The 19,774-nt window shown below is 41.5% G+C and overlaps 1 protein-coding gene across 1 annotated transcript; it reads left to right on the top strand.

The window, feature by feature from the left end:
• Nucleotides 1-9,127: 9,127 nt before the first annotated feature.
• LOC149836307 (uncharacterized) lies at nt 9,128-19,441 on the top strand. The gene is made up of 4 exons (XM_090009125.1): nt 9,128-9,422; nt 9,852-10,112; nt 13,188-13,347; nt 19,160-19,441. Exons 1-4 carry the CDS (start codon nt 9,207-9,209, stop codon nt 19,336-19,338), a joined length of 816 nt encoding a protein of 271 aa, XP_089865251.1. The 5' UTR covers nt 9,128-9,206; the 3' UTR covers nt 19,339-19,441.
• The last annotated feature ends 333 nt before the right edge of the window (nt 19,442-19,774 follow it).

Below are 19,774 nucleotides of genomic sequence, written 5' to 3'. Positions count from 1 at the left end.
AGGCATGCCCAAGTGGTTGAAATATTGACAGTTTGTCAGCTACAGTAAATTGTTCTCCATCATCATTACGAGGTGGGTATATGTAACATGTTGGAATGTGAGGTTCAAAGTACATAGATGAGAAATTTGAAATCTCTTCTAAAGTGTACGTCTCACAAATAGAGCCCTCTACTGTTGCTTTATTCCGAACCTTTTTTTTAGGTCAAACATGCATCTGTCAAAAATATATATCTCAGATTACAATAAATTTTTCAATAGCATTGAAGAGACAAATATAATAAAACATATACCTTTCAAATTGGTACATCCACCGATATTGCACAGGACCACCAACCCTTAGTTCATATGAAAAATGTATGATCAAATGTTCCATAACATCGAAAAATGTTGACAGAAATATCTTCTCTAGCTAACAAATAGTAGCGACGATAGAATCCTCAAGATTCTTTACCTCAGATACTACGACTTCCGATGCGCATAATGTTCTAGAAAATCTACTCAACTTAGATAATACCCCCTATATAGGTTTGTCTAACATATCATGGAATGCTAGGGGTATCAATCGTTGCATAAAGACATGACAATCATGGCTCTTCAACCCATATAATTGTCTCTCGTCTATCTTCACAACCCGAGCAATGTTAGAGACGTATCCATCTGGAAATCTCAATTGTCTCAACCATTGACATAACTGCTTTATTTGATTTGGTCCAAGCATGTACCTTGCCTTTGGTTTCAGTACTTTGTCATTGTATTTTTTGATTTTCAATTTTGGTCTTTTACATATTACTTTTAAATCCATACAGGCCTTCGAATTATCCTTCATTTTCCCTTTAACATTCATTACTATATTGAATACATTATCAAACACATTTTTCAACACATGCATCATATCCAAATTATGTCATATCAATAAGGTCAGCCAATATAGTAGTTCCCAAAATATAGATTTTTTTGTCCAATTATGATCCTTCTCAAATCCAAGGAAGAGCGTCGGGCTACGGGCATCTGTCAATCCATATGGAAAGTATCGCAATCTTCTTGAAATCTCTATGCCAGACAATCTTGTGCGTGGACCTTCCATTTCAGTTGTGCCTGCTCAAAACATATTCCTTTATCGTCGAAATGGATGGTCGCTGGGTAGAAATCGACGGTGACACTCAAACCAGCACAACTTCTTTTCATGCGTCAAACTAAATGATTTTGTATCCTTCATGCAGTACGGACATGCCAACCTCTCATGTGTGCTCCAACCAGATAACATACCATATGCAGGGAAGTCACTGATTGTCCATAGAACAACATCCTTCATATTGAAATGTTGTTTTTTGTGAGCATCGTACGTGAGAACATCGTAATCCCATAATACTTTTAGTTCATCAATCAATGACCTTAAATATACATCAAGATTTTGGCCTGGAGAGGTCGGACCAGGGATATATAGAGACAAGAAAAGATTTTGACGCTTCATACACAAGCTTGGAGAAATGTTGTATGGAGTTACAAATATTGGCCAACACGAGTATGGAGTTGATCTACCCCCAAATGGATTAAATCCATCTATACATAAACCGAGCCTAACATTTCTCACTTCCATTTCGAAGTTCTGATGAGTACGATCAAAGTACTTCCAAGCTTCCGCGTCAACAGGATGCGTGATCTTGTCTTCATCATGTCGAACTTTATTTGCATGTCATCTCATGTGTTTAGCTGTTTTCAAAGACATATACAATCGTTGCAATCTAGGGGAGAGAGGAAAGTAGCGGAGCGACTTGTATGACACTTCTTTTGACCTCGTGCTACCATTGCCTCTTGTCTTTGGCTTGAACCGAGGATGCTCACATGACGGGCATGATCTGCTATTTTTCTGATCTTTGAAATACAACATGCAGTGATTTGGATAAGCATCAATCTTTTGATACCCCATACCTAGAGCGTTGACCATAACCTTCACACGATCGAAATTTTATGGTAATTTCTCATCTTTGGGCAACATACTCTTCACAATAAAGCACAAACGGTCAAAACATGATTGACTCAAATTAAACTTGAACTTCCAATTCAGTAGTTGAAGAACTACAGACAAGATAGTGTGACTCTCGCAACCATTTTAAAGTGGCTTATCAGCATCTCTAAGTAAATCATAAAATCTGCTAGCTGCATCATTTGGTGCTTCTTTCTCTACCCTAGTTGTTATATCACTAGGACCCATAGCAGAATCCAGTTCTGGTCCTACAACATCAAATATCAAATCCATATAAGGATTATCGTGCACCACATTCACCCGTGTATCAAAATTGTTCCTAAATTCTTCACAATGAAACGTCCAATTCTGATAATCACTCACAAAACCCTTCTTGTATAGGTGATGTCTAACGTCATGAGGTTCTACAAATCGATTGTTCTTATAAATCTTACAGGGACACCTAATCCGACCTGTGGGATCCACTGTACTGACACTTGTCGTTGTAAATTCAATAAAAATTTCAACATCATTCATATATTCAAGCGATACCCCATTATCAACTATCTTATGGTACATCCATTCACGGTTTGTAGTCATTTTATCGTATGCTGTTACAAATATTATCCTAACCAGTTAAAAGAGAATCATCAGAATGCTATGATGAAGAAAATATGAAATTTATCATGCATTTGTGGTAGATGTAATGATTTGATATATATCATGCACACACACACACACACACACACACACACACACACACACATATATATATATATATATATATATATATATATATATATATATATATATATATATATATAATATCATATAATCACAAGAACTATGATGCATGCATTGATAACTTAATATTTTTATGTGCAAACTATTCATAACACAATACATTCATTTAAAGCATGTTTTCATGATACAATTTCACATGGAAGTCATAAAAAAATTGAAAGTAATTTCATGCAAGCATGGATACAATCATATCAAACATTTAGACAAGTTCAACAAATTTAGAAAAAAAAAGGAGACACAAAATAAAGAGTGAGTTAATTCACAAATTCAGAACCTTAAAAATAAAGAATGCACACTCTTTAGAGATTAAAAAAATGCCTCTTTTTTTTCGAACAAACCTCTTTCTGTGATTTTCAGAAAGACCTAGGTACTCAGAAGTAAATTTTGTAAAAATCAAAATAGTTTATGAAATTCCAAAATACACAAATCATTTTTTGCAATTTTCAAAAAAAAAACTGCAGGTGAAAAGTTTTTAAACTTTAACATGTTTTTTCAAAATATCCAAAAATTTCAAGGGTAATTTATAGGATCGGGTATAAAACCCTTCCCAAGGGTTTTTTGCCTTAAAAGTTCTCATTGGTTCTCTCTCCTCTCTCGACCCTTATCAGAGCGATAGTGTTGTCAGAGGTTTTTTCGGTCGTTCTCGATGACACTCCGGCTTGCAAACGGTTTGGGTTTGTAGATCTGGTCGCAGGCTACTTAGATCTGGTTGTTTTTGTAGTTTTTCCTCTCTCCTCTCTCGGGTTTCTTAGGGCGGCAAGATTGCTAGAGGTTTTTTTGGTCGTTTCCGATGACACTCCGGCTTGTAGACTGTTTGGGTATGTAGATCTGGTCGCAGGCTACTTAAAACAGAGCCCCAACCTCAGACACCTTTGAAAAAAAATGTTTTCCGTCTGTTTGAGTTTTTCTGGGTTTCTCGGTGTTATATTTTTTGATGAGCTTTCAGGTTAAAGCTCAATCAGTATGTCGTGGTTGTCTTCCAACCGGTCTTAGAAGTTTGTTTAGGGAGAGAAACAATGAAAAGGCAAAGTTTTAAGGTGATGTGGAAAAAAACCAGCGTCGGCATGAACACACTTTGTCGATAATATATAAATATATATATATTTATATTTAAGTCTGATATTTAACTATGTTTACAGGTAAGTAATTTAAATGCATATTGACATGCTTGTTTCGAATTTCAAATGAAGCATATAAAATTTTATTTACCAAAAATGACCTTAGTATGTCAAGGTCCTCATAGAGATTTCTGCAGGATTAAATAAGCATGAGTGTGTTGATTCACACACATAGCTAAAAAAAAGGCTTTTCTTTTAACCCAAAAAAGGAAAGATTTTACCTTGTTTTTCGGTTACTGACGTGCGGAAGCCAACTGTGAGATCGATTGCTTCAGGCCAGTTCTTACGAAGGCTGTGATTGAGAACCTAACCAAGCTCTGATACCATTGTTGGCGTTTGAAGATGGAGGGAGCTCTCGGTCACAACATTCACAAACAACAAGGAAGAAAACAACGGAAATAAGGAGAAAGAAGGTGGATGGCTTTTGAGGTTTGCTTCAAGAGAATTTTCCTTTTTTATGGTATTTATGTATGCCGAGCTAGCCTTTTTTATAGACTGCTTACTCTCTTGGATTTTCTCAATCTCGGCGAGCAGTTGCGCCAACTGAATGAGAATCTCAGTGGACCAAGGTTTTAGATAAAGATGAATTTTAGGTTTAAAACAGTTTAGAAAACGGTCCAAGTACATCCATGAACGGGCCCTTGTTCGTGGATGAGGCCGAACTATGCGGTTTACGGCCACATAGTCCATCATGGGGAAGGTCTATGGATCCTTCCTTCTTCCATACTAGCTCTGGCTAAGGTTAATCCACCAATGTGCATGAGGTTATCTCCAGTGTAGTTTAAGGAATGCCTGTCATGACACCCAGTATCCTTTCCAGAACTTTGGTTCAATGGGTACATGGGTACATGAGATTTGCTTAGAAAGAGCATCAGGTGATTTATTCCTTAATGCAGACTGACTAGTTTATGATTGTGGCAAGCTTGTAGAAAAAAAAAAAGAGTTTTTGTGATAAATTATACTTTTCATTGATGGAAAGAACAGTCCCAATCTTACTGGCTGGCGCTGCCGTCTTCAGTGGTTCCTGTAATTTGATGCTCCTTTGCGTAGAAGATATAATAAAGGAACACACAAATAGTTAAGAACCTGGGAATGTTAATACAAATAGCATCCTCATGCACCTTGAGGATCTGCATCCGAAGGATATTCCCTATTCAATTTCAATAGCATCCTCTTAGGCCTAACCGGATTCAAAGCTTTATTATGATTTATGAAACCTAAGTCAGATATAGGCCTAAAACTAGTTCGAATCATAAAAAATCGAATTCCAAACTGGATCTGACCAATATTTTGTACTGGATAGCATATATATTAATTTGCCTCATCTTTAACAAACATATTTGGGCTTATTCAAATCAAGGCTAGAACCTGATACACATTAAAGTCAGGTTTGGGTCAAACCCATTTTGCCATTTGAAATCAATAGTTCTATTTTAAAAAAAGAAAAGAAAAAAGAAATTAATAGGTCTGTCATGGGATCTGAGCTGGATTCAGATATAAAACTAAAACCAGATATAACCCATATTTTTTTGTAATGGACCGTACAAGTACGGGTCAGATCCATATAAATATATTGATGATGAGGAAGAAAAATGTAGAAGGATACATTTGGTATTTCAAAATATGTAACTTAGGTTAACTAGGTGAAGTGAGTGGTAGGTTAGACCAGGTCCTTATTAGGTTATTGTCATGAAAACATGTCTATATCAGAAATTTCAGAAAGGATGGTAAGATTATATCAGGAAAACACCCATCAAAACAATGAACAAGCTCATTGTGAGCCGTTCGTTTTACACCAATCCAATACCGTCCATCCGAAATACGAACGACATAAAAAAAAAGAGTGGGCATCTTAATGCCATTCATCTTGAGATCAACGGCATCCCTAAGTGCTTTGACGGAATACCTTCACAGCACACTCTGACCTGATCCGCAAACGCATAATCTAGAATGCACTGGATCACAAATCTTAGCTTAATGGAGAAATAAAGAAAATAATTGCTTGACCTTAAATGCGTTGAAAAAACCTAACCACACAATGGATAGCTGCTAAGGGTGGGTAAAAGGTAGGGCTGGTAAACCAGCTAGACCAGCTTGAAGTGTCCAAGGTTGACTCATTCTTGTGGTGATCAAAGTCGAGTTGGAGCTCATAATCAGCCAGAGTTAAAAGGAGTCAAGTTTGAGCTGACTTGTTTATAGAAAAAATACATTGTTTTAGAGCTAGAAGAAATATGAGCTTATACAAATCAAACCGAGCCGATTACCTACTCTTCATGTTCAGCTTGCCGAGCCTATTTGACGAGTTTGAACAAGCTCTTTACCAGCTGAATATGAGCCGAGCCACAAGTGGCTTAGCTTGTTTCTTAGGTCTAGTAAAGGGCCAGATACTTCGCCCGACTGTTAAACATGCTAGGTGTAGGTAAGGGCGTTAATGGGTCGGGTTTCACTTAGACCCATCCATACCAAACCTTATAGGGTCAGGGTTTGGTTACGAGAGACGGAGATTAGTTTAGAAGCTGAGTCAAATCCAAAGGGTCTGATTAGGATATAGAGCTGGGTATGGTTTGTGAAATTTCATACTAAACCTGGCTCTGACCCAAGTTTGGATTAAGACCCATGATTTTTCAATATAGAAAAGTCTCATTTTCATAAGATATGGTTAAAGTTTCATGACCGTTTACTATTGACGATGGATGTCCAGGGTTACAAAAAAAGAATGCAATTACAAATGAATATATTAGAATGCACTGATGAGTCAAATCAATCAAGGATAAAATAAGTGAATATTTTTTAAGATGGTTTGGGCATGTTGGACAAAAACATCTCACAACGACTATGAAAAAAGTTGACATGATATAAGTAGGAGTTGAGAAAGGAGGAAGACCAACAAAGACTTAGAAGGAGGCAGGGGCGCACAGAACCAAGAAGGGGCACTTCCCAAAGAAATAGAAAAAGTATAATATATGTCTAAATCTTGTATGGCCCCATATTTGGATAATGTTTTTTTGAAAAAAAAAGATTTTATGAACTGATAAAATATGACAAAATGTAAGTCATTGACGTTTCAAGGCTAAAAAATGTAGACTACAGTAAGATTTAGTTTCATGAAAACAACACACACAAAAAAAAATCAATCAGACGACCTAACCAAATATTTTCTCACATATATAGGGTTTATATTTGGTACAATCGATTGTACTTACAATGTAGTTTGAATTTCACGATGCAAGTTGTTTTGACACAACCTAACTTCATATTAGATCATGTTTTCTCAACAACCAAAAATATGATTTTATGAGTAAAAAAAAGCAATGCCTTCATAGTTGTTTATTTTTTTTCTTCGGCAAAAAAGGGTACAGGTTAGGTTTCAGCAATCCAAAAGCTGGTTCCCATTAATTAAACAAAACATGTAGATCATATTTATGGTGTTAGATGTGATAAAAACAAACAAATAAGGGGGTTCCAACCCATCTGCTAGGCGGATTGCACCTACAATCGATTGTAGCAAATCTTAACACACACACACACACACACACACACACATATATATATATATATATATATATATATATATATATATATATATATATATATATATATATATATATATATATATATATATATTAGGCCCTCTTTTCTCTTTCTGCCCCATTATGCCTCATAGTTTAAAGTGTTTTATAATAAATCTGAACCTTTAGATGTGTTTAGCATGCTCGATTTAGTTGGAATCGACTCTTGGATCGTGTTTTTTCAACAAAAAATTGTATTTTTATGATCTGAAAATTTTGGATGCCTTCATAGCCATTGATTTTGGGTCACCAAAAAACCTGCATACAATTCAAATTCATGTGATTCAAAAGCTCGTTTTCACTAAACAAAACCTATATCTATGGTACTAGATGTCAGAAAAAAGATCAAAACCTATGATTTTTGAAGGAGCCTAATTGGGTAGAACAAAAAAATGGGGCACAACCACATTACTCATACATATATATATATATAACCGACCCTTCTATGTAAACTTTCTGATTCTACCCTTGTTTAGAGGTAACATAAAAGATTGTAAAGTGATTAAAGTTTAAATCTAGATAAACTAGAATGGTAAAAACATTGACTCCTAAAGCCTCCTAAAAGACAACCCCATGTGGTTTGGATAAGGCTTGATGACGGTGATGATAAATTTTTCAATATACAAGAGATAAAAATTATTATTTTACTGACAGGTCAGGTTCATGTAATCTTTACAGGAGCCAGGTATGGTTTCTATTATAGCAGACTCAATAGAACCCTGGTCCAGACCCATTACCAGCACGTCAGATATGGATTAGGACTCACCTAAGTTCAAACCAAAACTGACCTGTGCAGCTCTAAATGCAGGTAGGGCCAAAATAAAATGTCAATTGAGTCCATCCTGTTCACCAGTCGGGCTTAAAGGGCTCAGCCTGATAATAATCAGGCATGATGCGAACCCAACAGGATTCCACCTTGGGCTAGGTCAGGCTTGTCAGGCCATCACGGGTTTCAGGTTGGGCTGGCCAGCCCAATGCCGTTTGCTGCGTGTGTAATGGTGTTAGGGGTTGTCAATGGGTAGGATCTAGTTCGGAATCCAAGTGAGTCCAAACCCAAATCTGACGTTGAGCTGCTGGTACTGAGTCCAGACTTGATTCCATCGAATCCACGTAAGAAAAACCATATCTGAATCCTATAAGGGTTACTTGAAACAGACCTGATTCATGCCCGATAAAAAATTTCTTTTAGCTGTTTTACATTGAAAAATTACAGATCTTAATTGAAACCCAAAGTCGGACTAGAGTCTGGTACGAAAACTCACAAACCATACCCGGCTCCATATACTAATTGGGCTTTTTGATTGATCTGAATTCTAATTGAACTTGGTCCGGGTCAAACCCGACCCAATGACACCCTTAAATGGTAGGGTTCTTCTCCCATGATCGACGTCAACGTTCCACTAAGGCATGCATGTATTCATTTATACATCCTATCAACTTTATATAGACAAAAACCTGGTAGAGAACGTTGAGATCTCATGCCAACAGATAGATGTTGGAAGTTACTGTTCAAAACATCCGAATCACAGAATCAGTTGTTAGGTGGCATCTTTTGAGATTTTATAAGCATTGTAAGGGCGATTTCAGTTAGCAGATAAGAGTCCCTCTAGACCCAGGAGCCACACACTGCTCCTCCTTTAATGCAATCCACTACCCAATGAGCAGGCGAGGAGGCTATCCTCTCTGAGAGAGAGAGAGAGAGAGAGAGAGAGAGAGAGAGAGAGAGAAGTATTATTTTGTCCCCTCCTCCCAATGGCAACCACACTCAGCTTCCTCCAAATCCTTCCTCCCCAGAAACCCACCCAAAATCTGAAGAAACCTTCAATACCAACATCAACCCAATTTTCCAAATTCCCAGAAGACACCCCCAAAATCCTCCATAACTTCCACAAGAGCCTCATTCTTCTGAAACCCATTTCTCTCCCTGTAGCTGCAACTTTGGCTTTGCCGTTCTTTCTCGACACCCAGGCAAGTTTTCATCAATTCCTTCATCTTCTTCTTCACTTTTAGTTGATAGTTGATACCCAACATTTGTATTGTTTCATGAATGGGGGCTGCCGTTGCTTTATCACGGTTGGAGCACGTAAGGCTTGGTGATCCTGTCCTTAACTCAGAGTTTTACCTTTCAGAGAGATTTGCCTATAAAGTGACCCGGTTCTCAATGAGGGTGTTTCTGTCATAATATATATATATATATATATAGAGAGAGAGAGAGAGAGAGATTCATGACTCCTAATTCGTCTTCTTCAGTTTTTTAGTATATACCCACATTGGTTCTACTTCCTTTTCTTCTTCTTCACTTTCTGGTTTCATTCCAACATAGAAAAAAGAGTAAAGCATGAGATTGGCAACGGTGGCTCATCCTTGATAACAATTGAAATGAGGATGTGTTTGCAGGATGCAGTGGCTGTGGATGGGGAATTTGGGCTGCTGGAGGGGCGGAGTTTCGCACTGGTTCATCCCGTCGTAATGGGGGGGCTCTTCTTCTACACACTGTGGGCAGGCTATCTTGGGTGGCAATGGCGGAGGGTCAGAACCATACAAAATGAGATCAACGAGCTCAAGAAGGAGGCCAAGCCCCTCCCTCTTGAAGGGGAAGCGACCTCAGAGGCGCCAAAGGTGTCCCCCATTGAAGCCAATATTCAGCAACTCACCGAGGTATCATACTCACTCAAACATTTCACTCGCTCCCTATTTCTCCGGGTTTTATTTTGGGTTAAGCAATGTTTGGATTGCTGATTCAGGATTGCCTTATTTTCTAGAGAGAGAGAGAGAGAGAGAGAGAGAGAGAGAGAGAACGGGTTGTAGTTATGGTTCATGAGCTCAAATTAGAAAAAGAATTTCGATCTTAGCCGTTCAATTGATGCATTTCGACGGCTAATTCTAGCCGTTGGTTGGATGGTTATGGATCCTATTATATGGCTTGTATGATCCTGTTGGGCTAAGGAGCCTACCAGCACGTGGTCAGCATAGGACCAACCAGTATCTGGCGGGCAATCCCACCCGAGTCAAACCCACTTCTTGCGATACCCAACATAACAGCCTCTCTCTCTCTCTCTCTCTCTCTCTCTCTCTCTCTCTCTCTCTCTCATATAAGTGGTTCTAATTGTAATATTGAACCATTATAACTTGTATATTGGTGCACACTTGATTTGCACATATCTAATATCCAAAAACAAAAACTAACTTTTAGATCATTTTTAGCATGTTTTGTTTATCGTCATGAATCATGGGCCTTCAATTTTTCACCATCTGTCATCTAATCTTATGGTATGTTACATGATAAAACCTCTTAACTAGGAATGTCAATGGATAGGATTAGGGGTGGCAATTTCTGACACGACCCGCCAACCCGCCTCTTAGGCGGGTTCGGGTTGGGCTTAAGCCAACCCGTTTAATAAACGGGTCGACCCGCGTAACCCGTTTATTAAACAGGTCGGGTTCGGGTTGGGGGTATGCCAACCCGCCAACCCGTCTGCCAACCCGCCGACCCGACCCGCCAACCCGACCCACCAACCCGTCGACCCGCCAACCCGACCTGTCAACCCATCAACCTGACCCGTCAACCTGACCCGCGAACCTGAGAACCCGTTTACCCGACCCAACCCATTTATTAAATGGGTTGTGTCGGGTTACCCGTTTATTAAACGGGTCGGGTTCGTGTTTGCCACAGCCGACCCGTTTAATAAACGGGTCGGGTTCGGGTTGAGGTATGCTGACCCGCCAACCCGTCGGGTCGACCCGCCAACCCGACACGATTGCCACCCCTAGATAGGATATTATTCAATATCTGATCGAATTTGACTTCATTTAGTCAGACCGAAGCCATTTCAGATCATAATCGGATGCCAATATGGTTTTGGTTTTCTGCTACCAAACATGACATGCGGATTTGATGGATATCTGAATCCGATTGCATGTTAAAAAAACAAACTTGTATGAGCTTTTCACCATCCAAGTCCGAATTCGAACCTGAATCCGGATAAGCAACATCCAATTAGTTGGATCTAATTTTGACCATCCGATCCAAATCTGAACCCTTTACATTCCTACTCCTAAGACAACTAAATAAAGCATGTTAAACACACAAACTTATTGTGGTACACTTTTGATTTACATAGATCTAAGCTTCATATGTAAAGTCTAACCTTCTGAACAAGTTTAACAAGTTCTATTTACTATTTGCATGCGTTAAAGTTAACTGAAATATGATATTTTATACTATTTTTAAATCACCCTTATTTTCATGAATTGTGTGAGCTGTTGTTAATTTTTACTTTCTAAAAAATGAGATCGCATGACATATTAAACATGATAAAACCTTCTAACACAGTAAATAAACAATGATAAGCACATCTCTATAGTTAGCTCTATCATTTAGTGCCATAGAAAACAGAGTGTATATATAGGGAAGGGGCACCATCCAACAAAATGAAGGTCCAAATTCTACAACCTATGATAATCGATGGTGTTCTTTCTCTAATGATCGAGTTTTTCATCAATCGGACTTTACATATTAGAGTTTTATCGTTCATTTATTCGGTGACATGTTTTGGATTATAAATTTTTGATGTCTAGATGTGTTCTTGAAAGCGCGGCCCACAATACTTTGTATTGTAAAGTTTTAAATGCATTTTGAGCCATCAAATTTTCATGTTTACATGTCTATATGTTGTAAAGTCTCAGTGTAAAGCATATTTCTTACTAAATAAATTATAAAGAACAAATATATGAGGTCTGATGGATGAGATGCTCAAGCATTGCAGAAAGGCAGTTGTAGTTGTAGATTTTGGACCTTCCTTTGGTTGGAGAGTATATATATATATATATATATATATATATATATCATTTTCATGAACCGCTGCTTTCAATCCATCCATATCACACTTGTGTCCACAGAATCTTCTTCCACCTACTGTGTCCCTGTGCATACAGGCAGCAGCGTGGAAGTAAGCAGTTCATAATGAAAATGGACGGGCCCAACGAATCTCACAATGCTGCTTTACATTTTAGTGTCTCACAAAGAATGCAGTGAGAAAACACATTCAAAACAGTGACACAATGATCAGTAATTCTTGACATTGGGAGCACATGTTAGTCCAGCAATGCTTTCCACCAGGGGCTTAGCTAGGATTCATGTGAACTATTTGCTGCAGTCAGGGCTGGCCTAGGACTGGGCTACAAAAATGGATAAAAATCTATTTCATATGGAATCAGGGCTGGGCTAGGACTGGGCTTTTAAAAAAAAATTAACTGGGCCGGGAGGCAGGACTGGGCTACAGCCCAGTTCTGCCCCCTCCCCCCCAGCTCCGCCTATGTTTCCACCGAGCCTGTTCATCTTAGGATGGACGACCACACTACCATATGTCTCGTCTCAGGATCAATCCCTCATTCTTGAATCTTGCATATACAAACAAATTCTGAAAAGCTTTGTTCACTAAGGCTTTGTTTGGAAGCCCGTGCTGGAGCGAAGATGAGAGGGTGATGAGGCTGGATATGAAAATCGGTGATAAGAGTGAAATTGTCAACTACATCCTTGCATTTCAGGTATGTATAGTTGAAATGGAGATATGGGAAGCAATCTCTACTCCCATATTCCTATTATGGGCTTCCAAACAGCAACAGTCATAGGAGATTCAGTGGATCACCATCTCTCCTCCCACCTCCCTCTCAAATCCAACTTTCAGACACAGCCTAAGTCTTCTAGCTAAGTACAGATTTACATGGTAACAGGAGAGGAAGGAGTTGCTGAAAGGGTCTTTCAGGGATAGACACTTCAACGCTGGATCGATTCTTCTCGGAGCCGGGGTACTTGAAGCAGTTGGTGGTTCTCTCAACACTTGGTTTAGGACCGGCAAGCTTTTCCCTGGACCCCATTTGTTCGCTGGAGCAGGCATCTCTCTCTCTCTCTCTCTCTCTCTCTCTCTCTCTCTCTCTCTCTCTCTCTCTCTCTCTCTCTCTCAACACTTCGGTCGTTGCTAGGCTCTCGTGCCAAGCTGAGATCTCTGAGGGGTCGCGGAACGCTATCTGCTCGTCTTTCAAGGCTATATCGCCCGTGGGTCTTTTCCATGATGGTCCTCTGTTTCGTGTGCCGGCTTATATGTTGCAGCGTACTATCCAGCCTTTCTTGGGGCCTGCATGCAGTTTTTATCTGTCCCGTTCAGTTCCCATGCTGTTGTCAGATTTCGTCGCCTATCTTTTGAGGGACTCGAGAGCCGGTATGGATTGGTGCCTTTGGGGGCCGCCCCGAGGTGCTTGGGCAGCTGGGGCATGTCTGGGGGGTGGTGTTTGCGACTATCATCCTTTTGTTTCACTCCCTATTGATGAGTTGTCTCGAGGCAGTGGGCTCGTTTGCGGGGGGTATGGCGATGTTATCAGGTCTGTTAGGCTTCGATTACCCCCCAACTGGTTTTTGAGGGATCCGAGACTGGTTGATTGGTGCGATGCATCCTTGCTTTTAGTGGCAACGAGAGCTCTGGGCCTTGGCGTCTCGGTGGCTTCTAGGGCTAGGGGCTTTGGCGTCTCTCCTTCTATCGAGGTTTGCTCTGGTCGGGTGTGCTTGCCTCGGTCATCGACTCAGGTCTCGACATGTGTAGTATCTGTGGGGATTTCCTATCGGCGTCTGCATGGTGATCTGGCCCCGCCTAGTATACGTTGCTTGCTCGTACAGGGGTCCTCGTTCGTGGTGTCGGCTATCGGTGATCGTTGCTGCCCCTATCCGTTATGTCGAATTCCATGCAGTTTCATCCCTACACCCCCTTCCTTCGCAGCAGTTGGACCACACTCATCTCCTATCGTGCTACATCCACTCAGGGAGTCAGGTTTCGGTGGGCAAGATGTTCCTTCCGTTCAGCAAGCGTCTTCAGTGGTCGATCAGTATTCTCAATGCAACCACCTATATTCTTTTTTGGGTTGTTCAGTGGACGTAGCAGATCAACGTCTTCATCTATCACTCTCTCAGTTGCAATTACACAACATCTCTGTCATGATGGAGGAGTCGTTCGCTGCTATCTTCGAGGATTTGCCGTTGGTGGACGTTGGTGCTTCTGATCCTCCTCCAGTCTCCGCGCTGTCCTCGTCGACGATCGGAGAGAGCTCTCGGTCGGGGCGAGAGGGCGCCTCACTTAGGGGTAGGCGACGGTCTTCGAAGGTCTCTGCATCTCAGGTTGGGGTATCTCCAAGGCGTTCGGCGCGGATCCGCTCTCCGCGGGGATTTCCTGATTTCTTGACATGAAGATTCTATGCTGGAATATCAGGGGCTTGAATTGCCCCCAAAAACGCAAGTTCCTTGCTAGTTGGATCCGACAGGAAAACCCTGATCTTGTCGCTATTTGTGAAACCAAGATGGCAGAGGTTTGTCGCTCAGTAGTATCTGAGATATGGCGTGACGCAGTTTCTTTCTTCAAGCCATCGTTGCTATTTGCAGGTGGTATCCTTGTCCTTGGGAGGCCGTCCCTTGGAGTCTACCAGCTGGATGAAGGCACGTTTTCTCTATCCGTCGCCATTCCCCTTCCAGCTAAGCCGATGCCAGCAGTGGTCACCATGGTGTACGGTCCGCACCGCCCGAGCCGTCGAGAGGAGTTTTGGGAGGACCTGAATAGGATCCTTCCGTCTTTCGGGGACCAGCACCTCATCATGGGTGATTTCAACTGTCTGTTGTCCTCCTCCGACTCGAGTAATCCCATCTCTTGCTCGGCTTCTATGCTTGGGTTCCAAAGTTTCATTCAATCGAACCAACTGTATTCTATTCTGCATCATGGTGAAGCTTTCTCTTGGTCCAATCGTCGCGCTCGCCCATGCTACCGCTTGCTTGACCGTGTTCTCGTCTCTCCTGTTTTGCTGGCCTCGCTACATGACCTCTCTTGTTGTCTTCTCCCTCCATCTGTCTCTGACCATAGTCAGTTGGTCATCCGATGGGGGCATGGTTTTTCCCGCCACATCAAATTCAGATTTGAGCAATGGTGGATCACGGAGCCAGATTTTGAGTCTGTAGTCCGTCTATCTTGGTGTGGCTCGTGCACCGCAGCTAGGGCGACTACTCGTTGTGTGGTTAAGTGTCGCCGCTTGGCTCGAGCAATTAAATCATGGCTTATCTCGAGGCATATCAGTAAATTTCAGCATATAGAGGATTGGGAGCGTGAGCTGTCGTCGATCCACCAGTCTCTCTCAGACTCAGCCTCCATGTCGAACTCAGGTATTGCCTGCCTGAATGCTAGATCTGCAGAGCTGACTCTGCTTTTACGGTCGTGGCGCATGAAAGAGGAGATCCGGTGGAGGCAGCGGTCTCGTGCTATTTGGCTTAAAGCGGGTGACGAAAATACTCGCTTTTTTCACTCTGTTGCCTCTCATAGGCATCGTAGGCATGCCATCCCTTCCATATGCATTGAAGGTGTTTACCACTATGGGGATCAGGTTCTACCAGCGGTGACTGATTTCTTCATCAAGCTTTATGCCAGAAACCCCTCGGCTGGTGGGTCGATGGGTACGGACTTCATTCGTTGCTTCGACCATGCGTTATCCAAGTCTTTGCAAGTGCCCTTTTCAGAAGAGGAAATATTTGCGGCAGTTACAGCTTTGTCCGGGTGGAAAGCCTTTGGTTTTGATGGTTATCCTGTGGACTTCTATCGCACCTTTTGGACGTGTGTTAAGGGTGATATTCTGAGTATGTTCGCTGAGTTCCACCGCAACAGTCGGTTACCATCTATCTATCATCTGGCCATTGTATCTCTTATTCCGAAAGATGCTACGTCGGTGGACATAGCGCGGTACCGTCCTATCTCGGTCTTAGGGGGAATCTATCGGATCATCGCCAAGGTATTGGCTACCAGGATGCGATCTGTCGCTAATCAGATCTTTTCAGATGCTCAATTTGCCTTCATTCCCCATAGACGGCTGCAACATTCATTTATTTTGGCCACAGAGGTGGTTCACTCTATGAAGTCCAGTGGGAGGCCGTTCTTTACTCTTAAACTTGACTTCCACAAAGCGTATGACTCGGTGCACTGGCCTTTTCTCTTTCACATGTTGGAGAACTTTGGATTTGGTCGGCGCTTCTCTAGCTGGGTGCGTGAGTTGGTCACTAATGCACAATCCCAAATTCAGATTAATGGGGCCTGTGGTAAGCAGTTCAAGGTTGGGCGTGGTATTCGGCATGGATGCCCCTTGTCCCCTCTGCTTTTTAACGTCGTTTCTGAAGGCATTGTAGTCTTGCTCAAGAGGGCTGTGGGGTGTGGTTTTATTAAGCCACTAGGAGTTCAGGAGTTTCAAAGCAATATTCTTACTTACGCAGATGATATGATTGTGTTCGGCGTTGGATCCATCGAACAGATGTTAAGAGTCAGGCTCATCATCCTCTTCTTCCTATCGATGTCGGGCCTCTCGCTAAACAATGATAAGTATTGCATGTCCATGATCAATGTTCCTCCGCATATGCAGGCCATTGGGCAGAAGATCTTTCAGTGTGCCACTTCGGATAATTTCTTCTCCTACCTTGGTCTGCCGCTTCAGCTCTCACGGATTCCATCAGTTGCTTGGAACGCCACTCTCCAAAAGGTTCAGACTAAAATTTCGACTTGGCAAGCCTCCTATCTCTCGATTGCCGGCAGACTTACTCTCATCAAGCATGTTTTAAATGCGATGCCAGAATTTATTATGTCTATGTTCCTTATGCCTGTGGGGATAAATAAGAAGCTCTCTAGAGTATTGACCAGGTTTCTGTGGTCTGGGCAAGGTAACAATAAAAAACGTCACCTTGTGGGTTGGAAAACGATAAGGCTACCGCAGAATAGAGGGGGTTTGGGGATTTCAGACCCTAGGTTAAGAAATATTGTTCTGATTGTTAAGCAAAGTTGGCTTGCACATCAATCGGGGTCCCCTTGTGCGAATTTCCTTCAGGCTAAATATGGATCAGTGGAGTCTTTGTTTGGGGGTCAGCACGCAATTAGGTCGCCCATTTCGCATCTGCGGAGATCGTGGATTCAAGCTTGGTCTGCTGTGTGGGGTGGTGAGGGCGATGACGTCGCTCAGAGCCAGTTCCTTTGTAGAGCGATCACCCCGAATGGCTCCGTCCGCACTAAAGATACCTACCTTTCTCTCCTTCCGGCAGGTGTGAATCGGTTTCATATGAGAATTATCTGGGGCAAAGGTCCTCCTCCGAGAACGCGCTTCCTTGCTTGGCTTATTTTGCATGATCGGGTGCAGACGGATAGCTTCCTCAAGTCTATAGGTTTCTGTATTGTGAGTAAATGTGTTCTCTGCGAGAGGGCCGAGGAATCTGCGTTGCACCTATTCTGGGAATGTCAGGTCTTTCAAGATATCTTTAAGGTTACCTGGAATAAACCAGTCGTGTCCGTGCGCCAGGAGTCTTTCGCTGTAGACCTCTTGTGGGGACCCCAACCAGTTCGTAGATGTAAAAGTTGGCGGATCATTTGGAGAACTTGGTTGCTCTCTTCCTGGTGGGCCGTTTGGATGTCGCGCAACAATGCTATTTTCAGGCAGACCCCGGTTAATTTCAACAAGTTAGTAAATTATATTTTGGCGTATGTATACGCATCGTTACGCATATGCCTTCCGGATCTTCAACGCCACTTGCCGCTAAGGCCTCCCCCGGATCCAGACTGATCGCCTCGGTTTTTATCTGTATTTTATATCTATTTTTGGCTTATGTGTTCTTTGTCTTGTTTGTCTTGTTTGTCGGTTTCAACGGCTGTTGAACCGGTCGTAATGTTGATATCTTTAATTCGGCTCTCTCTCTCTCTCTCTCTCTCTCTCTCTCTCTCTCTCTCTCTCTCTCTCCACATGCACGCACAGGCGTAATGGACTGTTATGGCCAATATCATAAACCTGTGTCGAGATTTTCTTGCCGAGGGAAAATCTCCTGATAACTTGCAAATATTTTGAGAAAAATCTCAGCATGCATATAACCTTAATGTTTACAAAATTACATAAAAACATTAATATCATAATAAAATCGTGATATTCTTCCAATATTTTTTAAAATCATAATGATTTTGTTTGAGAATCAATCAGTTTTAAATATATCTAGACCGAACTGCATTCTTTTTCAAAATATTGCTGATATCTGTGATTATGGTTAAGATTTGATCGTCTTAGCCAACTCTCTTGCATGTGCAGTCACAAACCCTATAGGGTCAGGGTTTGGTAATAAAAAAGGTCCAATTAGAAACGGGATCGGATCCAAAGGGTCTGATTAGTATATGAAATCGGGTATTGTTTGTGAAATTTCATACCAGACCTGGGTCTGACCCAAGTTTCAATTAAGACCCATGATTTTTCAATATAAAAAGATAAAAATTTATTATTTTACGGTATGGAACGGGTCTGGTTCATGTAATCCTTATAGGGTTCAGGTATGTTTTTCCTTATAACAGACCCGATAGGATCTGGGCCCAGTACCTGCACCTCAAAACAGATCCGGGTTCAGACTCACCTGGGTCTGAACTAGATCCGACCCATTGACACCCCTAGTCATAATGGCTCACTACATTGTTTTTGTCTCTGCCAGAACTCGATTCTGGACCCTCCATGTCTGAGTTAGACTGACCAAGCTCTATTTTATAATCTCTCTACTTTGAGAGGCTAAAAGCCAATAAATACAAACCACAATCTTCAATATCTAATAATCCCTCATCTCAAAAATATCTAATAATTCCCAATATTTTTTGTGTTTGACCATGAATCATCAGCCATCACTGTGTTGTGGGCAGCGGCTGCAGCACTGGTGCCTTCCATGCAGAAAGGCAGTGAGACGGCAAGGAACCTTCACATCGCCCTTAATGCCCTCAACGTCCTCCTATTCATCTGGCAGATCCCCACAGGGCTCGATATTGTCCTTAAGGTCTTTGAGTTCACACAGTGGCCTTAGATTTCTGGCACCAACTTTTCTTTTTCCCTCTTGGCCCATTTCTTTCATTCTGCATACATGCGTACATTTGAAACCATGGTAATGTAAATGCTCTCTCTCTCTCTCTCTCTCTCTCTCTCTCTCTCCGCACACACAAACGTGTGCACTGTGCACGTGTTCAATGAGCATAGTTGTGTGCAGACAACAGAAACAGAATTCCATTGAAGAGGAAGACGAAGCTTTCCCGCAACCAACAACTCTCTTGCATGCCTTGCCCAAGATCTACCTGCAGTTCTTTTTTCCCTCTTATCCTTTTAATCAGCATGTATGGTAGCAACCATACTTTAAGAAAATTGCCTTCTCTATAGATTATCTTAATTAGTTGCACTATTTATGAAGTACTAGATCAAATTCATTACAAACTGGTGCAAATACGATAGCTAGATTGTTGAAGTCC

Source organism: Nuphar pumila, chromosome 6, assembly GCF_984573655.1.
Source record: "Nuphar pumila chromosome 6, dmNupPumi1.hap1.1, whole genome shotgun sequence".
NCBI lineage: Eukaryota > Viridiplantae > Streptophyta > Magnoliopsida > Nymphaeales > Nymphaeaceae > Nuphar > Nuphar pumila.
The sequence above is the reverse complement of the archived record's forward strand: the minus strand, read 5'-3'. Positions and strand labels throughout refer to the sequence as shown.